Here is a 23,988-nt window from a genome sequence, read left to right on the forward strand (position 1 = left end):
CTCCCTCAAAAAAATCAAAAGATTTTTCATACCATCCTCTTTTCCTGATATCACCGAAGAGGAAACCACCCATCTTCATCCTATCACCCACTCAACCAATCACCCACTCAACCAATCACCCCATGCCTCCTTCTCCTCTTTTCCTGATATCACCGAAGAGGAAACCGCCCATCTTCTCTCCTCCTCGAAAAGCACCACCTGTTCCTCAGACCTCATTCCCACCAACTTACTTGTCACCATCTCTCCTACTATCACCCCTCCCATCTGTCATATCCTCAACCTCTCTCTGCACCGCAACTGTCCCCGACACCTTCAAGCATGCTGTTGTCACACCTCTCCTCAAAAAACCTTCACTTGACCCTACCTGTCCCTTCAACTACCGCCCCATCTCCCTCCTACCCTTCCTCTCCAAAATACTTGAACGCGCCGTTCACAGCCGTTGCATTGATTTTCTCGCCTCTCATACCATCCTCGATCCGCTTCAATCTGGCTTTCGCCCACTTCACTCGACAGAAACGGCATTATCCAAAGTCTGTAATGACCTGTTCCTCACCAAATCCAAAGGTCATTACTCCATCCTCATTCTCCTCGACCTATCCGCCGCCTTTGACACTGTCAATCACAACTTACTTCTGGACACACTGTCCTCTCTTGGGTTCCAGGGCTCTGTCCTCTCCTGGTTCTCCTCTTATCTCTCCCATCGTACCTTCAGAGTACACTCTCATGGTTCTTCCTACACCCCTATCCCGCTCTCTGTTGGAGTCCCTCAGGGTTCTGTCCTTGGACCCCTTCTTTTCTCTATCTACACCTCTTCCCTGGGCTCCCTGATCTCATCTCATGGCTTCCAGTATCACCTTTATGCTGACGACACCCAGCTTTATCTCTCCACACCTGACATCACTGCGGAAACCCAGGTCAAAGTATCGGCCTGCTTATCCGACATTGCTGCCTGGATGTCCAACCGCCACCTGAAACTGAACATGGCCAAGACCGAACTTCTTGTCTTCCCACCCAAACCCACTTCTCCTCTACCTCCACTCTCTATTTCGGTTGACAACACCCTCATTGTCCCCGTCTCTTCTGCCCGCAACCTCGGTGTCATCTTAGACTCCTCCCTCTCCTCTGCGCACATCCAGCAGATAGCCAAGACCTGTCGCTTCTTCCTCTATAACATTAGCAAAATCCGCCCTTTCCTCTCTGAGCACACCACCCGAACTCTCATCCACTCCCTCGTTACCTCTCGCCTTGACTACTGCAACCTGCTCCTCACTGGTCTCCCACTTAGCCACCTATCCCCTCTTCAGTCCGTTCAGAACTCTGCCGCACGTCTTATCTTCCGCCTGAACCGATACACTCATACCACCCCTCTCCTCAAGTCACTTCATTGGCTTCCGATCAGGTACCGCATTCAATTCAAGCTTCTGCTACTAACCTACAAATGTACTCAGTCTGCAGCCCCTCCTTACCTCTCAACCCTCATCTCCCCTTACGTTCCTACCCGTACCCTTCGCTCTCAATACAAATCCCTCCTTTCAGTACCCTTCTCCACCACCGCCAACTCCAGACTCTGCCCTTTTCGCCTCGCCTCACCCCACGCATGGAACAAACTCCCCGAGCCCATACGCCAGGCCCCCTCCCTGCCCATCTTCAAATCTCTGCTTAAAGCCCACCTCTTCAATGTCGCCTTCGGCACCTAACCTCTACACCTCTGCCCAGGAAACCTAGACTGCCCAACTTGACATTTCGTTACTTAGATTGTAAGCTCCTTTGAGCAGGGATCGTCCTTCTTTGTTTATTTTGTACAGCGCTGCGTAACCCTAGTAGCGCTCTAGAAATGTTAAGTAGTAGTAGTAAAAGATAAAGGAATGGGAAAGGACCTGATTTACTTAAGGTTGTATTCCCATTCTGTGTATAAGTGGAAGAAAACTGAAATAGACTGTTAATGCATCATTGCATGATACTGATAAGAGAGCACATCCAGCAGGCGGCACTACCGAATTATAGCTACGTCATGCAAGGTTCCACGTTAGGAGTTACGGACCAAGAAAGGGATCTGGGTGTCGTCGTCGATAACACACTGAAACCTTCTGCTCAGTGTGCTGCTGCGGCTAAGAAAGCGAATAGAATGTTGGGTATTACCAGGAAAGGTATGGAAAACAGGTGTGAGGATGTTATAATGCCGTTGTATCGCTCCATGGTGCGACCGCACCTTGAGTATTGTGTTCAATTCTGGTCGCCGCATCTCAAGAAAGATATAGTAGAATTGGAAAAGGTGCAGCGAAGGGCGACTAAAATGATAGCGGGGATGGGACGACTTCCCTATGAAGAAAGATTAAGGAGGCTATGGCTATTCAGCTTGGAGAAGAGACGGCTGAGGGGAGACATGATAGAGGTATATAAAATAATGAGTGGAGTGGAACAGGTGGATGTGAAGCGTCTGTTCACGCTTTCCAAAAATACTAGGACTAGGGGGCATGCGATGAAACTACAGTGTAGTAAATTTAAAACAAATCAGAGAAAACTTTTCACCCAACGTGTAATTAAACTCTGGAATTCGTTGCCGGAGAAAGTGGTGAAGGCAGTTAGCTTAGCAGAGTTTAAAAAGGGGTTGGACGGTTTCCTAAAGGACAAGTCCATAAACCGCTACTAAACGGACTTGGAAAACTCCAAAATTCCAGGAATAACATGTATAGAATGTTTGTACGTTTGGGAAGCTTGCCAGGTGCCCTTGGCCTGGATTGGCCGCTGTCGTGGACAGGATGCTGGGCTCGATGGACCCTTGGTCTTTTCCCAGTATGGCATTACTTATGTACTTATGTACCCTTAGTCTATCCTCACCGTGTCCAGTCGCCCTCTTTCATCCCACCACCTCTGTGCAGTACTCCATTCCCCCCCCCCCCCCCCCCAATCTTGCCATGCTGTTTTCTAGGCCCCTGGTTACTCTTCCCTAGGTGTTCCTGAACTGTGAGGCTCCAGCTCACTTAGAGCCATGTGGTGCTGGTGAGAAGGCATCTGTTGAAAAAGCAGCCAGAGTTGGCCAAAATAAAATTACAATAAAATACATCAAAAAGAATGTCAATCCCAAAAACAGAATAAAGGAAAAAATGTGGAAATCAAACAGTAAAATAAAAGCTAAAAATTTGATCCAGTCATTAAATAAGAGCATTGCAAGTGAAACCTACACTGTAAACTTACTTTAAAATCAAATTTTAAACAAACTTCTAAGACACACACTTGTTTCATAGGTCTATAGCTAGCTACTAGGCAAGGTTTAGTTAAAGAACTTGACTATTTCAAACACAACAATATTGTACTGGAATTGGGATAGATGCCTGCTCCTACACATGAGAGTTCAAGAAAGAAGACAGAAAACAATTTACACTTTTCAACCCTGGTGAACCTATTGCAGTTCCCCTTTTGTTTTTCTTCTGAGTGCATATCTGATGTTTTAATAGCAACTGGTGCCATATAAGCGTTTTGTTTTTGTTTGTTTAGTGTTGCCTCTTTAGAGGATGGAGCTAACAGATCTGGAAGCAATGATCCGACAGTGAAAAAAACAAAAGGTAAGAAATACAATAGCTGCATTTTAGGTTTTCCCCAAGTGTGTGGCAGGACTGAACATAGAACTCTAGTTTTGAGACATTTTTCAGCTCAAAAAAAATTTACCATGCTTGTAATACTGGGTGCACAGCACAAAGCGATTAAGCACGACATCAGTGGACTCCAAATTGGGTGCATCAGTGGAAATGTTCACAGAAACAGGACTGCTCCCCCTCTCCCTCCTTCTGACTTGCACTGTGATCTATGCCCAATAGTGATAGCCCCCTCCCCCTGATAGGCCTTGGGAGTCGAGCTGTGGGCCTCATCTTATACTGTCTTATGCAGAGTACTAGGGTTCGGGAGTGTGTCCTAAAACAGAGGGCCCTGTGCTGTCTGTTGATGCTGCTGTCTACCTGCTTTGGTTAATAAGAGGAAGAGGTGGATGAGGAAGAAAAGGGGAGTGGACAGCTGCTGTTTTTCTTTGGGTTCAATGGGCTTTTTTTTCCCTTCTCTTAAATTTAGGATTTGCTTTGTCAAGAGAGCATTTATTCTCTTTTCCACTTTTTCTTTTTATTGTCATTAGAATTCTAAGTACTTCAAAGACTTCTACGGTCTGTGCCCTGAGAAAGGCAAGGACAAATCAAACTCGGGTATACATATAAAGTATCACATACCATGTAAAATGAGTTTATCTTGTTGGGCAGACTGGATGGACCACACAGGTCTTTATCTGCCGTCATTTACTATGTTACTGTGTTATGTTACAAAGAAAAATGGTGTTGTGAAGAAAAATTATGCCCTCTTTTGCTGACAATTTGATGTGTTTTCAGGTGTAAGGTTTGTGAAGGCACGATACATGCAATATGACAAAAGAAAGCTTGGGAAGGTAACATTTATGTTTAAACTTTAATCCATTTTAAACTTGTTAAAGTGAATTGTTTAACAAAACTACAGACAAACTAAACCAAAAAGTTAGCTAAATCTCTAGGCAAAGCAAATAGGACAAACTGAAAATCTTTTCATGTAAGTGGCCTTTGGTGACTTCTCTTCATGCTATATGTTGTGTTATTGTACTGCTTGTTGTTTTATTATGCTGTTCACTACACTAAGCAATATTTTTGGAAAAGCAGGATACAAGAATGTTAAAAATGAATAAACAAAAACTTTCCCTCCTATATGTATGCAGTGACATCTAGTGGCCAAGACTGCACAATGCACCTTCTGCCAAAAACCACATCCCTATATTTCTCTTAAGGGAATCAGTGTGACATTTTTCAGACACATAGGACTGGTGTAGCTAGGAGAATTGAGGGGAATATTTGGGAAGGGTGAGGCACCCTGGTTTCCCATGTTTCCTAGAACTCTTCATTAACCAGGAGGAAAAACAGTCTTTTGGAACTGTAGGCTTCTGTGATTATCAGCCCAAGACCCAGTCTAGTTGAAGACATATACAACACACCAATTTTGAGGTTATTCAAAAATAAAACATTTGCTGAGCAATTTAAGTAAAAATTGATACATATTGTGTGCCACTGGCCCTGGTAATATCATAGTGCAAGCCCAAACAGGATGTACAATCCAGACATTACAATCCAGAAATTCAAAATAAATTCAGCACTCAGTCCAGAACATCAACGTAATTTGCACGCACATCACATAGCAGGGTTTTGTCCTCATTCGTTGCTTATGAAACACTGTTCCTTGTCCACTTGTTCGTATCGGCAAATCCTTGGTGCAGGCCAGTAGTAAGAGATTCTCTGTTCTTTGTCATCAGCAGTGGATCTCCAGGTAACATCACTCAGAAGTCTTCTCTGCAGGGCAGTCCTCCCTACGGTACCCCGGCTAAAACTCCTTTGAAAGGGCACCTAGTGAATTTTTCAGTGGCACATAATATTATGGTGCTAGCTTCTGTCACCAGTCTTCCCTTCTTTGGGTATTCTTTCCCCCCCCCCCCCCCCCCCTCCCACACACACACACACAATCAGTCTTCACCAGGACTCTAGGACAGTGCTTCTAAACCCTCTTCTGGAAAACACCTAATTAGGTTTGTGAGATTAGCACAATCAGTGTGCATAAGAACTTTCCGTATCATTCTCACCAGACCAGTCCGGAACCAGCGGGTTATGCCCACTGACCAGGAGATACAGGCAGAGAACACAGTTATGTGACCTGCTTTATAAAGGCATTATGCAGCTTTAAGTGTTTAGTATTTCTCTGTTTCAGCAGACGGTGGTCTAGTCAGGTGTGTTTCTGAGCAGTTGGGGAACTGTGTGATACAGTAGAGCCTGATGGGATGCCTGCATGTAATTTGGGACTCTCCTACTGGGAGGAGTCTGAGACTAGTCTGGCTAAATGCCTAAGATTAGACATTGTAGAGGATGGGGACTCAAAGTTGGTTTATTGGCTGCATAATCAAACAGGGACTTCTTCAGTAATGCCAAGTTCTTCCTCTGAGGAACTTCTGGAAGAAGGTGAGATTCCTGTTAAGCAAAGGAGATTACGCCCGTAATCTCCGTTCACAGGACAAATCCCTCCTCTCTGTACCCTTCTCCAACACCGCCAACTCCAGGCTCCGCTCATTCTGCCTCGCCTCACCCTATGCTTGGAACAACCTTCCTGAGCCCTTAAGCCAAGCCCCCTCCCTGCCCATCTTCAAGTCTTTGCTTAAAACCCACCTCTTCAATGCTGCATTCGGCACCTAACTCTTACCGTTCACTAAATCCAGACTGCCCCAATTTGACCGCCCCTATTGGACTGTCTGTTCACTTGTCTCTTAGATTGTAAGCTCCTTGAGCAGGGACCGTCCCTCTATGTTAAATTGTACAGCGCTGCGTAACCCTAGTAGCGCTTTAGAAATATTAAGTAGTAGTAGTAGCAAAGGAGATTATCTTACAGTGGTGAGGTTATGCCACAGAGAGGAGCTTTCTGCTGTGATTACAAGATGGTTTAGAAGCTTTAAATATTTTCCCCTTCTTCAACAGGAACTTCCTGAACAGGAGGGGACCCTATTTGAAAGGGATAAGAAAGCATCCTAAGGTTTTTCCCATACATCAGGCTGTTCAGAACTTGGTATAGGCTGAGTGGGACTCTAAAAGCAGGACTCCCAGTGGGTGTAGCTATAGATTGGGAATGTCTTTTGGTGCCAGAAGAAAAGTTCAGACAGCCCAAATTGGATGTGTTCATAATGACTGTTACCAAGAAAACTATCATTCCAGTAGAGGGAAGGCACTGCTTCCAAAGACATGCAGTAACAGGCAGTGTTTAAAAAAAAGGCACAAGCCTAGTTTCTGGTTGAGCGTTTGGTGTTCAAGTCCCTAGCACAGGTGCTGTAGAGTGGCTGGCAGTGCGGTCCTCCATGGCCTGAGTTTTCTTCGGGCAGCCCCAGTTGACTCCCTTTCTGTGGTCTTGTGGTCTGGTAGAGTTCCAGCAGCTATGAGTTCAGAGAAGCTTAGGCACTGTAAGGGGACACACTGCAAGTTGAGTGGGCAGCCTGAGTCTGTGGTGTCAACTGTCTCAGAGGGTTCTGTTAGGATCGTACAGTTGGGGAAAGTTTACCACAGTTGGCCATGGAGGCAGTCTCTGTACCTTCGGGGGACGCTTTTGGCAGTAATTGTTTCAATTTCTAATGTGTCAAAGGGTCCAACTCCCTCCAGATCATATTTGGTGCTTGGGGGAAGGAGTGCAGTTTTTCTCCTGAGTTCGTTTGGGCGTCATTCAAGACCGGGAAGGCAGGACACCCCGTTGGGTGGGGATAGGTCCCTGCTTGTCCAAGCCCCCTCAGTTGCTAAATGCCCCAGCATTGACTGAGCCAAGGACCTGGAGGATATAGCCTCCTTGGGGTTGGAGGGTGCCTTCAGTGACCCAGAGGAGCATAAGGGTCCCATTCAGAAAGCTGGAGAACAGGTATCGTTTCCAAGAGACAACCCCTTGGTCATTGGGATTTTTTATTGGGACAAGCTGTTTGAATTAATTACTTTGGTTTGGTCTACACTTCGTTTTGAGGTGGTTTATGTTGCCCAGGGTGGGATCTGGTAGAACTCAGGTGGATCTGTTGGTTAAGGGTATCCAAAAACCTCCTAAGCCCTTTCCAGTGAATCAAGACCTACAAGGCAGAGTGATCATTGCCAGATACTCCATGTGAAGTGGTGAGGGTGATGGCTAAACTGTATCCTATTCCACAGGAAGACAGGTACTCTTAAGTCCTCCCCCCACACCATAGACGCACTGGTCACGGCAGTGATGAAGAGGACGATGATCCCTGTCGATGGTGGCACTGCACTTCTGGATCCGCAGGGTCACATGATGAACACCTTATTAAAGTGTAGCTTTGATATTTTGACTCTGGCATTCCAGGCATCTGTTTGCTGGAGCCTAGTGGCTACAGTATGTTTTTTGGTTGACCGAGTGAAGTTGGATGGCCGTGATTCAGCTAAGTCTGTGGTGACTACAGAAATGGCCAAGGTGGAAATAGGGTCCTCCTTTCTTATGGACGCTATGTATGACCTTATGAGGGCGTTGGCTAAGAATATGTCCTTGATCATAGCAGCCCACGGGGCCTTGTGGTTACGGGGTTGGGCTGCTGATGTAGCATCTAAGTCTGTTGTGTTCTCTCCCCTTTTGTTGTTCTGTGCTCTTTGGTGAGTAACTGGACCAGTTGGTGAAGGGGCTAGGTGATGCCAAAGTTCCCGTTGTTGCTGGAAGATGAGCCTAAGGGACTGGGCAGTGGTGCCTGTAATCTTTTGGTGGGGAAAATAGCATCTTTTGGCTGCATAGATTTTTTTTTTAATATAAAAGTAGGCCATACGTTTATATTTAAGGAGGGAGGGACTATACAGTTTTATATTTTCTCCATTTACATTCATGGTGGCACAGTTGAGTTCCCATCAGACATAAATCAGCCGAGAACCAATTACCCTTTGTATAAGGATGAACTGGAACAGCTCTCAAAGGCACTAACTCATCCAGAATCTTCTGCAGGGATACATCCCAGGTCTCCGTCTGAGCATCCAGGGGCAACATTTGAAAATTATCCTCTTCAAGATTCAGTAAGGCAGCAAATTTGCTCGGCGTGACACATCATAGATCTCTTGACCATCTCATTGCAAAGACAGCAGGGTAAGCAGAGAGAAGGGCCGTATGCAATAGAATGATCAGTTTAAGACAGAGAAAGCTGATAGGGTCCACTGTATCCTGTTCTTTCTACTATCTTAGTAAAGATCTCATCTAAGACATTGTTGTCATGATGTGTAGGCGCAAGGGGTATGACAAAAAAATGTATGTTATTAAAAAAAAAAAAAAAAAGACTCGTTCTTGACAGCAGAGCGGGGAAGGTTTTCCTTCCAAAATCAAGACTGTTAAAGTTGCAATCTCGGGCAAGAAATCTTGTGAAACAATCAGCTACTTCAGCCTGGGATTATATGCAGGTTCTAGGATCCATGGTGGTCGACATGGGTTCACGTGCACCATCTGAGTTACGAATGTTGCCTTCCGTAGTTGGTACAAGTGAAGAGCATCTTGAGGGTGTGGCAGTCAAACGGCCTACACAAAGGAAAGACCTTGGTTTGTAATCATGATGAATGCCAGTCTTTTTGGCTGGGAAGCATACTGCCAGAATCAGGGGACATGGTCTGTTTCATAAGCAGACTGATTGATCAGTTGCCTAGAACATGGAGCAATTTGGATAGCCTTGTTATCCCTGAACAAGACTAGTAAAGAACAAGCAGTGAGTTTTCTCAGACATTGCAACCACAGTAGCATGTATTACTCCAAGCTAAGAAGCTATCCACCTCTGCATATACTAGAGTGTGGCGAGTTTTTGAAGTGTGGTATTCTGATAGAGCTATTTCTCTCTCTGCTGCATAGATATTGCATATTCTTGCTTTTCTCCGTAAGTACATAAGTATTGCCACACTGGAACAGACCAAAGGTCCATCAAGCCCAGCATCCTATTTCCAACAGTGGCCAATCCAGGTCACAAATACCTGGCAAGATCCTGAAAAGTTCAATACGTTTTATGCTGTTTATCCCAGAAATAAGCAGTGAATTTAATAATGGTGTATGGACTTTTCCTTTAGGAAGCTGTCCAGACCTTTTTTAAACCTTTCTAAGCTAACTGCCTTTACCACATTCTCTGGCAACAAATTCCAGGTAGTGGTGCTCTTGCTATTAAGGTAGATTGGAAAGAAGCTCTTTAGTTGCCGATCTGGATGTAGTGTGCTTTTTGAAGGGAGTATGCTTCTTGTCTGGGTTGGCGTCTCAATTTGGAGTTTTGGGACTACCGGCTTTTAAACCCTTGAAGAGCACTTAAAGATCTCACTGTTTAGACAATTTTCTTTCTGATGATATCTTTGGCACAGAGAATTTTCAAATTGTAGGCTCTGTCTTGTAGAAATCCTTTTCTGAAGTTTACGGAAACCAGAGTCTTCATTCACACATTTCCATCCTTTCTTCCAAAGCTAGTTTCTACATTTCATGTTGAGCCCTCCTACTTCCTTCCTTTTACAGGGAGGTTTTGCATGGTCAAAGATAATTCATGGTGTTTCCCAGGTCTCAGCTTTATCCGCTATGTTGTTTAATTTACATGTTTCCTTTATGTAAACTTTGAAGATGTCTGGATTTGCAATAGAAATTGTATGCTGATGATATTCAGTTTTGTTTTAGTATTGAGAATTCTCCAGAAAAACAGTTTAGATTACCTGAAGTTATGTTTGCAATCGGTCAGTGTTTGGATGAAAGCAAACCACTTAAAATTGATTATGGCTAACACTTAAATATTGATTCTGTCCAGCGACCCACTGTTTAATTTTTCTTCATGTTTTTACTATTGATGATGATCATGTTCCCATAATGCTTGAAATTTGTTATCTTGGTGTAACTTTGGACATATCTTTAAAATCTGTAAAAAAAAAAAAAAATTAGTAGTACATAATGGTTTTCATAGACTGCATGTTGTACATCAGCTGAAAGATTACCTAAGCCCAGATAAATTTTAGGAATGTGGAGGAGTGGCCTAGTGGTTAGAGCACCTGTCTTGCAATCCAGAGGTGGCCGGTTTAAATCCCGCTGCTGCTCCTTTTGATCTTGGGCAAGTCACTTAACCCTCTATTGCTTCAGGTACAAACTTAGATTGTGAGCCCTCCTGGGACAGAGAAATATCCAGTGTACCTGAATGTAACTCACCTTGAACTACTACTGAAAAAGGTGTGAGCAAAATCTAAATAAATAAATACTTATTACTCCTTTTTTGACTATTGCAATGGGCTCAGAATGCCATAGCTCGAATGTTAATTGGCATTTTAAAATGTAAACATATTAATCAAGCTTCGCTGGTTGCCAATAGTCACGAATTGTATATAAAATTATTTTTCTAATTTTCAAGATTAATAATAATGCCCCAGTTTCTCTTGTTTATAATTTATATACACACATACCAACTCTCCAGACCACTCAGGTGGTTAGGGTGGTGGACTTTGGTCCTAGGGAACTGAGGAACTGAGTTCGATTCCACCTTCAGGCACAGGCAGCTCCTTGTGACTCTGGGCAAGTCACTTAACCCTCCATTGCCCCATGTAAGCCGCATTGAGCCCGCCATGAGTGGGAAAGCACGGGGTACAAATGTAACAATAAATAAATAAACACAAGATGTTCTTTGGTTTCGTCAGGTTTGATTATTTATTTATTTATTTGTAACACTTATATCCCGCGCTTTCCCACTTATTAGCAGGTTCAGTGCAGCTTACATAATTTAACAGGTTTACAAGATAACACAGATTGATTGGATAACAGCTGTAATATAGTGTATGAAGAGGTGGACAACAAAATGTGGATGAGTAAGATGGGTAAGGGAGGAAGATGGTAGAGGTAGGGAGTGGGAAGAGGGTGTATGTTGGGATAGTGTGTCGTTGATTAAGGAATAATGTATAATGAGGGTTGGAAGAGGGATGACTTCAGAAAGGATTAAGTAGGGAAGCATATTCCAGGTTCTGCCATATAGTCTGATCCGGGAAGCGCAGATGGACTCCTAATTTAAGTCAAATCATTTGTATAGGCTTGCTTGAAGAGGTAAGTTTTTAGAAGCTTAAGGAAGGGTAAGTGGTCATTGACTGTTCGAATAGATCTAGGTAAGGCGTTCCAGAGCTTGCTGCCCAAAACGGAGAAGTTGGATGCATAATATGTTTTGTACTTGATACCTTTACAGTTGGGAAGATGTAAGTTTAGATAAGTTCGAGAAGATCTAGAGCCGTTCCTGGTTAGAAGGTCAATCAGATTGTACATGTAGTCTGGGGATTCTCCGTAGATAATGTTATGAATTAGCGTGTGGATTTTGAAATTTATTTGTTCCGTAATAGGGAGCCAATGAAGCGTTACACAGAGAGGTGTTGCGCTCTTAAACTGCAACTTACCAAAAATAAGTCTGGCTGCCGTGTTTTGGGCAGTTTGGAGTTTTTTCAGGATTTGGATTTTTGTTTTTTCAGGGATTAGATGAATAGTGGTAGTAGAACTCTATTATTATTATTATTATTTTTTTTTTTTTTACTTTGCTGGTCCAAAGTTATGAAACAATTTACCTTGTATTTGAGATCAATCAATAGTCTAGAGCCTTTTAAGAAATCTCTTAAAACATTTTTTGTTTCAACAAATCTATGATGGTATCCAGTAAGTGATGGTAAAGGAGTTTTGCAGCAAGCTGAAATGTTATATAATGATGACCTAGTTTGCATTATGTTTTAGTTCTATTTACATTTTATTGTGTAGATTTTTTCCTTTGTACCCCACCTAGAATTTTTAGATAATGCGGGTTTATAAATTTTAAAATTAAATTTCTTGGATGTAAGAAGGACACTATTTATTTGGAAGTTGCCAATGCATTTTTAAAGTTGGGCAAATTGCTTGTAAGAGAAAAGGGGAAGCAGCCTCAAAGGATAATATTACATATTGGCTGAGGGGATATCTTCTACATATATCCTTAAAGGCAAGCAGCCTCTGGGGGGATTTTCAGAGCACATTCCACAAGAAGAGTGGCAACTATGTGGGTGCAGCTGTGCAATGTCTTGCTGGTCGACATTTTTATAGTGTCAATGTGGTCCTCCCTGCATACTTTTCCAAGACACTGTAGGCTGGACATGGCAGCAAATCAGAAGCATCCTTTGGAGCCAAAGTTATTAATCAGGGATTGAGAGCACCTACCTATCTTGAGCACTGCTTTGTTAAAATCTGCAAGTTTTGAACTGGTTTGGTGAGGGTGCCAAGGAAGGAGAAATTCTTACCTGCTAATTTTCTTTCCTTTAGTCCCACCAGACCAGTCCAGATTCCCTCCTTCTTAAGATCTTATATCTTGCTGGTTTTGTTTCAAGAGTTGGAAGTTTGCTAGTTGTTTCTAAGCTGCATCATTGATATTGAATTTATTATGCAACATTTGCAAAGGAAGGAGGAGGAATGAAAATGAATGAATGTTAAACTTTCCTTAAAGTCCCATATTGCATTCATTGCTTTTTCTTGCTGCAGCTCCAGGTGTTCAGCATTCACAGTGTCTTTATAGAGCAGGTTGCACAACTCTGTGTTCACTGTCTCCATCTGCTGCTTGGGCATAACTCACAGGTTCTGTACTGGTCTGGTGGGACTAAAGGAAAGACAGGTAAGACATAATTTCTCCATATTGAGACTGCCCAGGACTGTAGAATATGTGACAGGTATATTTTTAATTAAATAAATCTCTTTTGCGTATTCATTGTGGTAATCTCAAAACCTGAACTGCCTAGTTGAACCTCCAGGAGAAAGTGGGAAGCCCTGCTCTGGAAATTCTCCCACATTCAGAAATTCTGGGCACCTGGACCTTGGCCCTTAGCCATCTTCTCAGGAAAGCAGATGAGCAAAAGAGCCCCTGAGTTTTGTTCACTACTAGGAGCTCTCCCAATTGAGAGGATGTCCATCCATTACTCACCTTTTTTTCCTCATAACACAAAGTCTGTAAGGGACACATTTGATGGGACCCCTTCCACATAACAAACATGCTGCCAGCCTTATTTTAGCAGTTCATTAAAAGAAGTGCTTAGCATGATTGCTGAAGTATCTGTTCCACACCTTCATTTTTAGATGCAGGTTAGGAATAGCTGTTGCAAATGGAAATAATTTGGCACTCTTGCATTCATCTTGATATACTGATTTCTATAGATTGAAATTGTAAAACAGCTAAACACAGCCATGTAGGGGGTTGTGGTTTTTTTTTTTTAGTGTGTGTATTTTTTTGTTGTTGTTTTTGTTGGGGAGGGGGGGCAATGTAGATAATTAGTCTTTCAGCTGATGATTTTTTTCTTTTGTTTTGGTAGAGTAACTTGGTAAATTCAACTGCATTTTCTGGGGCTAAAATACCTGAGAAGGCAGGAAGTGGCACTCCTACAAGAAAATCCTGTCTTCTACAAAAACTTAAGATTCCTACAGGTAAACTTTAACACATACACGAGTCCATTATTGAAATATCTGAAGGTTTTAGGCAGAAGAGAAGTTGGAGTTGACTTTTTTTTTTTTTAATCATTTGTTTTAAATGTATCTATTATGTTACACACATTTGTTCAGCTTGTTTATAGTTGATTATAGAAAGTAGAATTAAAGATCTTTTTAAACATTGCCGTATTTTTCGGACTATAAGACGCACTGGACCATAAGACACACCTAGGTTTTAGAGGAGGGAAATAGGGAAAAAAAAATTTTCGGACTATAAGACACACTTTTTCCCTCCTCTAAAACCTAGGTGTGTTTTATGGCCCGATGTGTCTTGTCCAAATGCAGGGCCCCTGATCTCTCCGTTTTCCAGGCCCCCCCCCCGTCCCTCTCTCCCTCCATTTTCAAAGGTCCCCCCTCACTCCGTAATTCCGTTTTGCAAGGTACCTCCCTCCCTCCCTTCCTCGCTCCGTTTTGCAAGGTCCCCACTTCCTCCCTTCCTCGCTCCGTTTTGCAAGGTCCCCCCTCGCTCCCTCCAAATTTTAAAAGTTTTACCTGGTCGTGGTCGGGGCAGCAAAAACCATGCACGTTGGGCGCGTCAGTCTTCCGTTCTGCTGTCTCTCTCTGCTCAGAGAGACATCAGAACGGAAGACTGACGCGCCCAACGTGCATCTTTTTGCTGCTGCTGCTGCCACAACCACGACCAGGTAAAACTTTTAAAATTTGGGGGGAGCGAGGGGGGACCTTGCAAAACGGAGGGAGGGAGGGGGGAACTTGCAAAATGAAGCGAGGGAGTGAGGGACCTTGCAAAGCGAGCGAGGGAGGGACCTTGCAAAACGAAATTACGGTGCTTTTAAAACTACATTCAGACTATAAGACGCACCCCCCATTTTCCTCCCAAATTTGGGGGGGGGGGGGGGGAAGTGCGACTTATAGTCCAAAAAATACGGTATATTTTATGGCACATCATAGCTCACATGATAGTTTATTTAAGCTTTGATACATACACATGAACAACTTTGCAGAGGGAAATAACTCACTATTCTCTGAATTTATCTTAGCTGGGGTTTCAAACGCTTTGGATGGTGCTGAGCTTAGCAAAAATGATTTGCAGTCCACTCTGATGGAAGGGGATAAATTGGTGAGGCCAGACCTGGATCTGTCGGCTGTTGTCAATGGTAGGAACTTTTGTCTTAAGGGTGACTGCGCTGTTTTTCTTCTATGGGCCCTTATTCCATATGTGTGTCTGTGCATATAAGTATGTACAAACTTCAAAATGTGTGCTGATTTAGGACTCCATTTACTAACCCAAATAAGGGAGATGAACTTCTAATTTTACCGCACTGCCGGGATCCGGGGGGGGGGGGGGAGGGGCGGCTCCGGTTCCCCTCCTCCCTTCTCCCCCCCCCCCCCACCGCGGTTCACGGTTTCCGACCCCTCAGTGGTCGCCATCCAGCCCGCTGCCTCCTATCCTCTCACCCGCCGCTCGCCCGAGCGCTCCCTGCAGACATGGCAAACACGACCGCCACTCACTGCGTCCCCTTCTCAGCGCCTCTGCTCCAGCCACCGCCTCGTCACGTGAAGCATGCATGACTGCTTCCGCCCTGAGTCGTGAGCGACTTCCTGCGCCAGGGATGCCAGACGCCATCTTTGACTTGGCAACTGGAAAGGCCTATGTGGCGCATTTGCTTAAATAAGTTTAACTTTCTTAGAATTCCTCAGTGTTGCATGAAGAAGAGTACGAGAGGTCTTGCAGCAGATCAGAAGTCGAACTTTCTAGGAGAAAGTCCTTTCAACATTGAGAGGAATGCGGTTATCACACCAGAGAGCGAGAACCTCACCTTTTCCTCCTCTGGGGCCATCGACCAGTCGTCATGGCTTCCTGCTTCATCAATCGTCTTGGGAGCTGGTGCGGACAGTTAGAAGCAGATTTCAACACCATTTGCAACATACTATTTTGGCATGGCCAGTCCGGCCACTTCACATCCCTTTCTGCCTCAAACGGTTCTAATCGTGCCATGCTTATTTCTCCTGGTCTGGATGGGTATTACAACCACTCCCCATCATGGATTGCCTTGCCGATAGCTGTTTACGCCACTCTGAATCATCTCAGCATCTGAAATCTACCTGAGTCCAGCCTATCTCGGAAAGCCAACTTCAGAAATTCCACATATTACCTACAGTCCTTCCTAATAACATGTCCATAGACCTTTTTTAGTCTCTCTTACCCTTTCCCTTTTTCTTCTTACCCTGTTCCTTCTATCCTATTTCATGTAATTGTATAACAACTGGTCTGGCGATAGCCTTATCAGTACATTCCATATCATCATGCTGATCAATCCATAGACTGGTGGGTTGTGTCCATCTACCAGCAGGTGGAGATAGAGAGCAATCCTTTTGCCTCCCTATATGTGGTCATGTGCTGCCGGAAACTCCTCAGTATGTTCTCTATCTCAGCAGGTGGTGGTCACACACAGCAGCAGCTCTGGCTAGGCCTCCAAGCCTAATTTTTAGGTTTTGTTGAGTGCCTGGGGTTGAGGGCTCTTCTTGAGCAAGTGCAAACCTGGTGGCGCCAGGTCCCTCCTTTTCTCCCCCCTCCCGCTGGCTCCGTTAAAAAAAAAAAAAAAAAAATTTTGAACGTCCTTAAGGGCGTTTATTTCGACGTTTATTTAAACGTTTATTGCAGCTACTCACTGGGACACCAGGTCGTTACAGCTCGGAGCGAGAAGCAGGTAATTTTTACATTTTTATAGCGGGCAGGGGGTTCCCCGATTGATCTCCACGTGGCCTATGGCATCGGAGGGCGAGGGCGCGAAGAATCGCTCCCCGGACCGCGTGTGCGCTTCTAGCGGGGATGCGGGGGTTTTAAAGTCTGATTCGCCCTTGTTGGGTGTCAGTTTGGAGGCCGGTCAGTGTCCCGGGTCTTCCTCCGGCACAGCGGTTTTTCCCGCCATAAACGCCCATCCCCCGCTGCTCGCCTCCGCCATCTTGGCCGGCCACTCTGCTCGGACGGCTTCTTCTTGGGCCGCCCTTGAGCTGGGAGACGTTCATGCCATGGCCGCCCTTGATTTGGGCGACGGCAAAAAAGCGGCTAAAGTTAAGCGCCGTTCTTCCCGCGCGGCTCCTTCGCAGAGTGTCGCGCCGGACGCCATCTTGGATGCGCAGCATGGTTCTCCCCCGCTCTTGCGAGCGCCGGTTGAGGGAGCGTCTAGGGCTGTGGCCCAGGCTGCTGAATTGCACAGTTTGGGGGGTTTCTCCCCCGAGTTTATTTTGCTGCTGCATCAGGCCTTCCTTATGCAGAACGCTGCCCCTTCTCCCTTGTCAGATAAAGGGGTTGAGGCCCCCGGGAGTAAACGCCCTCGGGTGGATGCCCAGGCCTTAGAGGACGCTGTTTCCTCTGATGTAGATGAGGGCAGCGTATCTGAGTTCTCCCAACGGTCCTTTGGGGATTCCTTGGAGGAGACGGATTCCCGCTCGGATGGAGCGGATGACCCCTCTGCAGCACGGATCTTTCGCTCAGAGGATTTGCCCAACCTGTTAATGCAGGCCATGAGCATTTTGAAGATTTCCTCTCCGGAGGACGTCTCTCCCTCAGCCCCTGTTGGCTCCGCCATTATGCTGGGGACGAAGCGCCCGCCTAGAACCTTCCACGTGCATGATGCTATGCACACCTTAATTTCGGCTCAATGGGATGTCCCGGAAGCGAGCCTCAAAGTGGCTAGGGCTATGTCCCGCCTCTATCCTTTGCCTGAAAGTGAGCGTGAGGCCTTTGTTTGGCCTACCGTGGATTCTTTAATCACTGCGGTGACTAAGAAAACGGCGTTGCCGGTGGAAGGTGGCACGGCACTAAAGGACGCCCAAGACAGAAGATTGGAAGCGGCTTTAAGGTCGTCCTTCGAGGCGGCTGCCTTAAGTTTGCAGGCCTCAGTTTGCGGCTCCTATGTGGCCAGGGCGTGCCTGACGTTGGTGCAGCGGGCTTCCCCCTCTGATCCTTCCTTGAGGGCTGACTGGCCGGCCCTGGAATCGGGCTTGGCTTATTTGGCAGACTTACTGTATGATGTCTTGAGAGCCTCGGCTAAAGGCATGGCTCAGACAGTCTCTGCGCGGCGCTGGCTTTGGCTGAAACATTGGTCTGCGGACCACGCCTCTAAGTCCCGCCTGGCTAAGTTGCCTTTTAAAGGCAAGCTGCTCTTTGGGGTCGAGCTGGACAAAATCGTGACCGATCTCGGCACGTCTAAGGGCAAGAGGTTACCAGAGGTCAGGGCTCGGGCTAGTGCTTGCCCCGGTATCTCCAGAGGACGGTCTCAGGAAGCCCGTCGGTACCGCCCGGGCAAGTCGGGCTCCTCTGCCCCCTCTTCCTTCAAAAGGAACTTCTCCCCCAAGCAGCATTCCTTTCGCAGAGACCGCCGTCCCGGAGGTACGCCCTCCGGTCCTCCTCCAGGGTCTCGTACCCAATGACGGGGTCCTGGTCCATGGCCCAGTGCAGATTGGAGGACGCCTGTCCTCGTTTATGGGCGAGTGGACCAGAGTAACTTCAGACGCTTGGGTGCTGGAAGTCATCAGAGACGGCTACAAGTTAGAGTTCTGCCGACCCTTAAGAGACGGGTTTGTACTCTCTCCCTGCAAGTCTCCGGTCAAAGCTGAGGCAGTACAGCAGACCTTGGACAACCTGATACGCCTGGGTGCGGTCGTTCCGGTGCCAGAAAATCAGATTGGCAAGGGACGTTACTCCATTTACTTTGTGGTACCAAAGAAAGGAGGTTCTGTCCGGCCTATCCTCGACCTCAAAGGGGTCAATCGGGCCTTGAAAGTGCAGCACTTTCGCATGGAGACTCTCCGCTCTGTTATAGTGGCAGTGAAGGCAGGAGAGTTCTTGGCTTCCTTGGACATCAAGGAAGCGTACCTGCATATTCCCATCTGGCCTCCTCATCAACGCTTTCTGCGTTTTGCAGTCCTGGGACGACACTTCCAGTTCAGAGCCCTCCCTTTCGGGTTGGCTACTGCTCCGCGGACCTTCTCCAAAGTAATGGTGGTCATCGCGGCCTTCCTGCGAAAGGAAGGAGTACAAGTCCATCCTTATCTGGACGACTGGTTGATCCGAGCCCCCTCTTATGCAGAGTGCGGCAAAGCTGTGGACCGGGTAGTTGCTCTTTTGAGCTCCCTGGGATGGATCATCAACTGGGAGAAGAGCCAGCTGCGCCCGACTCAGTCCCTGGAGTATCTGGGAGTTCGATTCGACACCCAAGTGGGCAGAGTGTTCCTGCCAGACAATCGGATTGTCAAACTTCAGGCTCAGGTGGACCAGTTCCTAGTAGCCTCTCCTCTTCGGGCTTGGGACTATGTGCAGCTGTTGGGCTCTATGACGGCCACGATGGAAGTAGTGCCCTAGGCCAGGGCTCATATGAGACCACTACAACACTCTCTGCTGCAACGCTGGACTCCGATGTCTGAGGATTATGCTGTGCGCCTTCCCTTGGACCCAGCAGTGCGCAAGGCGCTGAGCTGGTGGATGCAGACAGACAAGTTGTCTGCAGGAATGCCTCTGGTGACCCCAGAGTGGATTGTCGTCACGACGGACGCCTCTTTGTCGGGCTGGGGAGCCCACTGCTTGGGAAGGACAGCGCAGGGGCTCTGGTCTCCTGCAGAGGCAAAGTGGTCTATCAACCTCCTGGAACTCAGAGCCATTCGGTTGGCGCTTTTGGAGTTCATCCCGGTACTGGCGTTGAAGCCAGTACGGGTCTTGTCGGACAATGCCACGGCTGTGGCCTATGTCAACCGCCAGGGAGGTACCAAGAGCGCCCCTCTAGCCAAGGAGGCCATGAATCTATGCCAGTGGGCAGAAGCGAGCCTGGAACAGCTGTCAGCAGCCCACATTGCCGGAGTCATGAATGTCAAGGCGGACTTTCTCAGTCGCCATACCTTGGATCCCGGAGAGTGGCAGCTATCTGCTCAGGCGTTCTTGGACATCACGAAGCGCTGGGGCCAGCCGAGCCTAGATCTGATGGCGTCATCGGTCAATTGCCAAGTGCCGCGCTTTTTCAGCAGAGGACGGGACCCTCGATCCCTGGGAGTAGATGCTCTTCTCCAACAGTGGCCGACACAAGAGCTTCTCTATGTGTTCCCGCCCTGGCCCATGTTGGGCAGGGTGCTAGACCGGGTGGCAAAGCATCCGGGCCGGATAATCCTGGTGGGTCCGGACTGGCCCAGACGTCCCTGATATGCGGACTTGATCAGGCTCTCAGTCGACGATCCTCTGCGGCTGCCAGTGGAGCAGGGCCTGTTACATCAGGGTCCCGTGGTGATGGAGGATCCCTCCCCCTTTGGTCTTACGGCCTGGCTATTGAGCGGCAGCGTCTGAGAAAGAAGGGCTTCTCAGACAAGGTCATCGCCACTATGCTGAGAGCGAGGAAGCGCTCTACTTCTACTGCTTACGCCAGGGTTTGGCGTATCTTTGCAGCGTGGTGTGAAGCAGGCTCACTTTCTCCCTTCACTGCTCCAATTTCTTCAGTGTTGGCGTTCCTGCAAGAAGGTCTGGAGAAAGGCCTGTCGCTCAGTTCCCTTAAAGTCCAGGTAGCGGCTCTGGCTTGCTTCAGGGGCCGCCTGAAGGGTGCTTCCCTGGCTTCGCAGCCAGATGTGGTGCGCTTTCTCAAGGGAGTTAATCACCTGCGCCCTCCTCTGCACTCAGTGGTGCCTGCGTGGAATCTCAACCTGGTGCTAAGAGCCTTGCAGAAGCCGCCTTTTGAACCCTTGTCGAGGGCATCTCTGAAAGACCTGACGTTGAAAGCAGTCTTTTTGGTGGCTATCACTTCAGCCAGAAGAGTTTCCGAGCTCCAGGCGCTCTCACGTAGAGAGCCTTTTCTGCAGTTCACCGAGGCAGGAGTGACTATTCGCACAGTGCCTTCCTTCCTGCCCAAGATTGTTTCTCGCTTCCATGTGAATCAGCAGCTCTGTCTCCCTTCCTTTCGTAGGGAGGACTACCCAGAGGAATACTCTGCTCTCAGATATCTGGATGTGAGACGTGTCATCATCAGATACTTGGAAGTGACCAATGATTTCCGGAAATCGGATCATCTGTTTGTCCTGTTTGCAGGTCCTCGTAAGGGTCTGCAGGCTGCTAAGCCTACAGTGGCAAGATGGGTCAAGGAAGCCATTGCAGCGGCTTATGTGGCTGCGGGGAAGGTGCCGCCTATCCAGCTGAAGGCTCACTCCACTAGAGCTCAGGCGGCCTCGATGGCAGAGGCCGGGTCCGTCTCCTTGGAAGAGATTTGCAAGGCGGCAACTTGGGCATCGGCCCATACCTTCTCCAGGCATTACCGCTTGACTGTGGCTGCTCGGGCGGAGGCCCGGTTTGGAGCTTCAGTGTTGCGGTCAGGGATTTCAACGTCCCGCCCTGGGTGAGTACTGCTTCGGTACATCCCACCAATCTATGGATTGATCAGCATGATGATATGGAAGGTAAAATTATGTATCATACCTGATAATTTTCTTTCCATTAATCATAGCTGATCAATCCATAGTCCCTCCCAGATATCTGTATTGGTTATATTCTGGTTGCATTTCAGATTCAAGTTTAGTCTTCAGTTCCTGTTCAGGAGGACTTCGTGTTCAAGTTTTTTCAATGGATTCTTCAAGAGTTGAGACGAATTTGTGTTACAGTGAGCTGCTGCATTCCTCTCCCCTCCGTTTTACGGGGCTGGATTGAGACTTAAATTCTGCCGGTGCTCCCTCCCGCTTCGTGCGGCAGTAGGGCAGCTTTGTACCCCTCCCGCTTCGGCGGTGTTAGGGTCAGTCAGCTCCTCCCGCGGTTGCAGGATAAGCCAGATCTCCCCCGCATCGGCGGGTGTGGTGTCCCTCCCCCGCTCCGCGGGGATGAGCTGGACGAATTCCCCCCCCCCCCCCCCCACTTGTGTGGGGATGAGCTGGGTTAATTCCCCTCCCCCGTTTCGGCGGTGGTGAGCTGGGCAGAGTGTCCCTTTGTGGGTGTAATTCTCTAAGTGCTGAGTCCTGCGGATGGAGCTTGGATATCGACATACTGAGGAGTTTCCGGCAGCACATGACCACATATAGGGAGGCAAAAGGATTGCTCTCTATCTCCACCTGCTGGTAGATGGACACAACCCACCAGTCTATGGATTGATCAGCTATGATTAATGGAAAGAAAATTATCAGGTATGATACATAATTTTACCTTGTAAGCCACTTTGAGTCTGCATACATGTGGAAAAAAGTGGGCTATAAATGTGCATAAATAAATCTTTTTCTGTAGATAAAAAATGGGAGACATACGAACAGTGAACTCTTCTATGTAATTACTTTAATTTATTTTTCTTTACTGAATGTTATACATTATCCTTGATTTCAAATTCATGAAATGTATTATATATCCATTTACTTCTATTGTACGTCATACTTTTTTGTACTTATTAATTAATAATAATATGTATTTCTCACTCCCGAAATGGATACCGCCATTTTGGCATAATGTAAGCCACATTGAGCCTGCAAAGAGGTGGGAAAATGTGGGATACAAATGCAGTAAATAAGTAAATATCTTGTAAATTATTTATTTAGATTTTTGCTCATACCTTTTCAACTGTGACCTTAACAAGGCCTTTAACTTCAAAGCCCTGTAGCCCAGGGTTTTGAAGTGCTGCAAACAGCTTCACAACAGGGGCATAGCCAGACCTCGTGGTGGGAGGGGGCCAAAGCCTGAGGTGGGGGGGCACATTTTAGTCTGCCGCCTCACCACTTCCTCTCACCGCCTTGTCGCTCCCCCCAAAAACGCAAACACCTTTGCTGGCGGGGGTCTCTAACCCCCACCAGCTGAAGCCTTCTTTAGCGCCGTTCTCCGATGCAGCTGCGTTCGCTGCCCTGCTCTTTCTTCTTGCTGATGTCCTGTGCACGCTCCTTTATGTGAAACGGCATGCTCAGTTTCGCTTAAATGAACGTGCAGGATGTCAGGAGGAAGAAAGAGCACAGGGCAGGGAAGGCAGTGCACCGGAGACCGGCACTGAAGAAGGCTTTGGCTGGTGGGGGTTGGGGACCCCACGCCAGCAAAACCAGGGGCCCGGACAAAGTTTGCAGGGGCCCAGGCTCCCGTGGCCCCACCTAGCTATGCCCCTGCTTCACAAATGTGATTTTTTGTGAGTTAAAACAACTTTCTGCATTTGTAAAATTTTGCACAGGGTTTGCTGTTACATGTGTGCTTGAGCACTTTTGAAGCTACTCAAGAAATTGTTAATGGGGGGGAAGCATGAAAGCAGCTCATTAGTAATTCAGCTTAGCTAAATTAGTGTGACAACCTTTGTGCAAAATTTTACACCTGAGTGGTGTAGTATAGTGTTTTTTATGCAAGTCTGATTTTTGCACTATTTTGTGCAAAAATGTCACAGTTCCACTTAAATGATAAGTGAGCTGGTGTCACAAGTAAATGTTCACCAAAATGAGCTACAGTTGTGGTGAGATCTTATATGTTGACACTTCTGTGTGTTTCTGGATGTCTCCTAGATACTGTATACAGTACTCCGTGTGTGGCACATATGTGATAGAGATCTGGTTGCCAGGTACCAATTTAAATCATACAGAGGATTAGTTTTTATTATGCTAAGGTCCTGATTCACAGAACTTCAGTGCTGGCCAGGATTGCTTGGACCCCTCCTGACACCTAAAAATATCCAGGGAGGCTCGGGCAGAATATCAGCATGCTGCCGACTTACGGCACTGACAGGAAAGTTAGCAGTGGAACCCAACGACAGCTCCAGAGTTGTCGTCGGTGTTTTAGCTGCTAAGGCAGGGGTTCTACGTGCGCTGGTTTTATGTGCATTGCACAGAATTGTTAATGAGCTTGTTAGCATTGGAGGGAATCGCTAATAAGTTCATTTTAATGCTAGCGAGCTCATTGCAAGGTTGCCAGCCCCAAACCAGCCGTAAACCCGCCCAAAAACCGCCCGCAGCCAACCCCGCCTCCCGCATCACTAGCCCCGCCCCTGACATCAACCCCGCCCCTAAAAG

At 46.9% G+C, this 23,988-nt stretch overlaps 1 protein-coding gene across 1 annotated transcript in view; it reads left to right on the forward strand.

The window, feature by feature from the left end:
- Positions 1–23,988, forward strand: part of HAUS8 (HAUS augmin like complex subunit 8) — a 69,759-nt gene that overhangs the window by 4,526 nt on the left and 41,245 nt on the right. The window contains exons 2-5 of the mRNA XM_030218304.1: positions 3,496–3,563; positions 4,371–4,426; positions 13,866–13,977; positions 15,039–15,155. Coding sequence (XP_030074164.1) covers positions 3,496–3,563; positions 4,371–4,426; positions 13,866–13,977; positions 15,039–15,155 — 353 coding nt within the window. The remainder of the gene's footprint in view (positions 1–3,495; positions 3,564–4,370; positions 4,427–13,865; positions 13,978–15,038; positions 15,156–23,988) is intronic.

Source organism: Microcaecilia unicolor, chromosome 11 (genome assembly GCF_901765095.1).
Source record: "Microcaecilia unicolor chromosome 11, aMicUni1.1, whole genome shotgun sequence".
In the NCBI taxonomy this organism is placed as follows: Eukaryota; Metazoa; Chordata; class Amphibia; order Gymnophiona; family Siphonopidae; genus Microcaecilia; species Microcaecilia unicolor.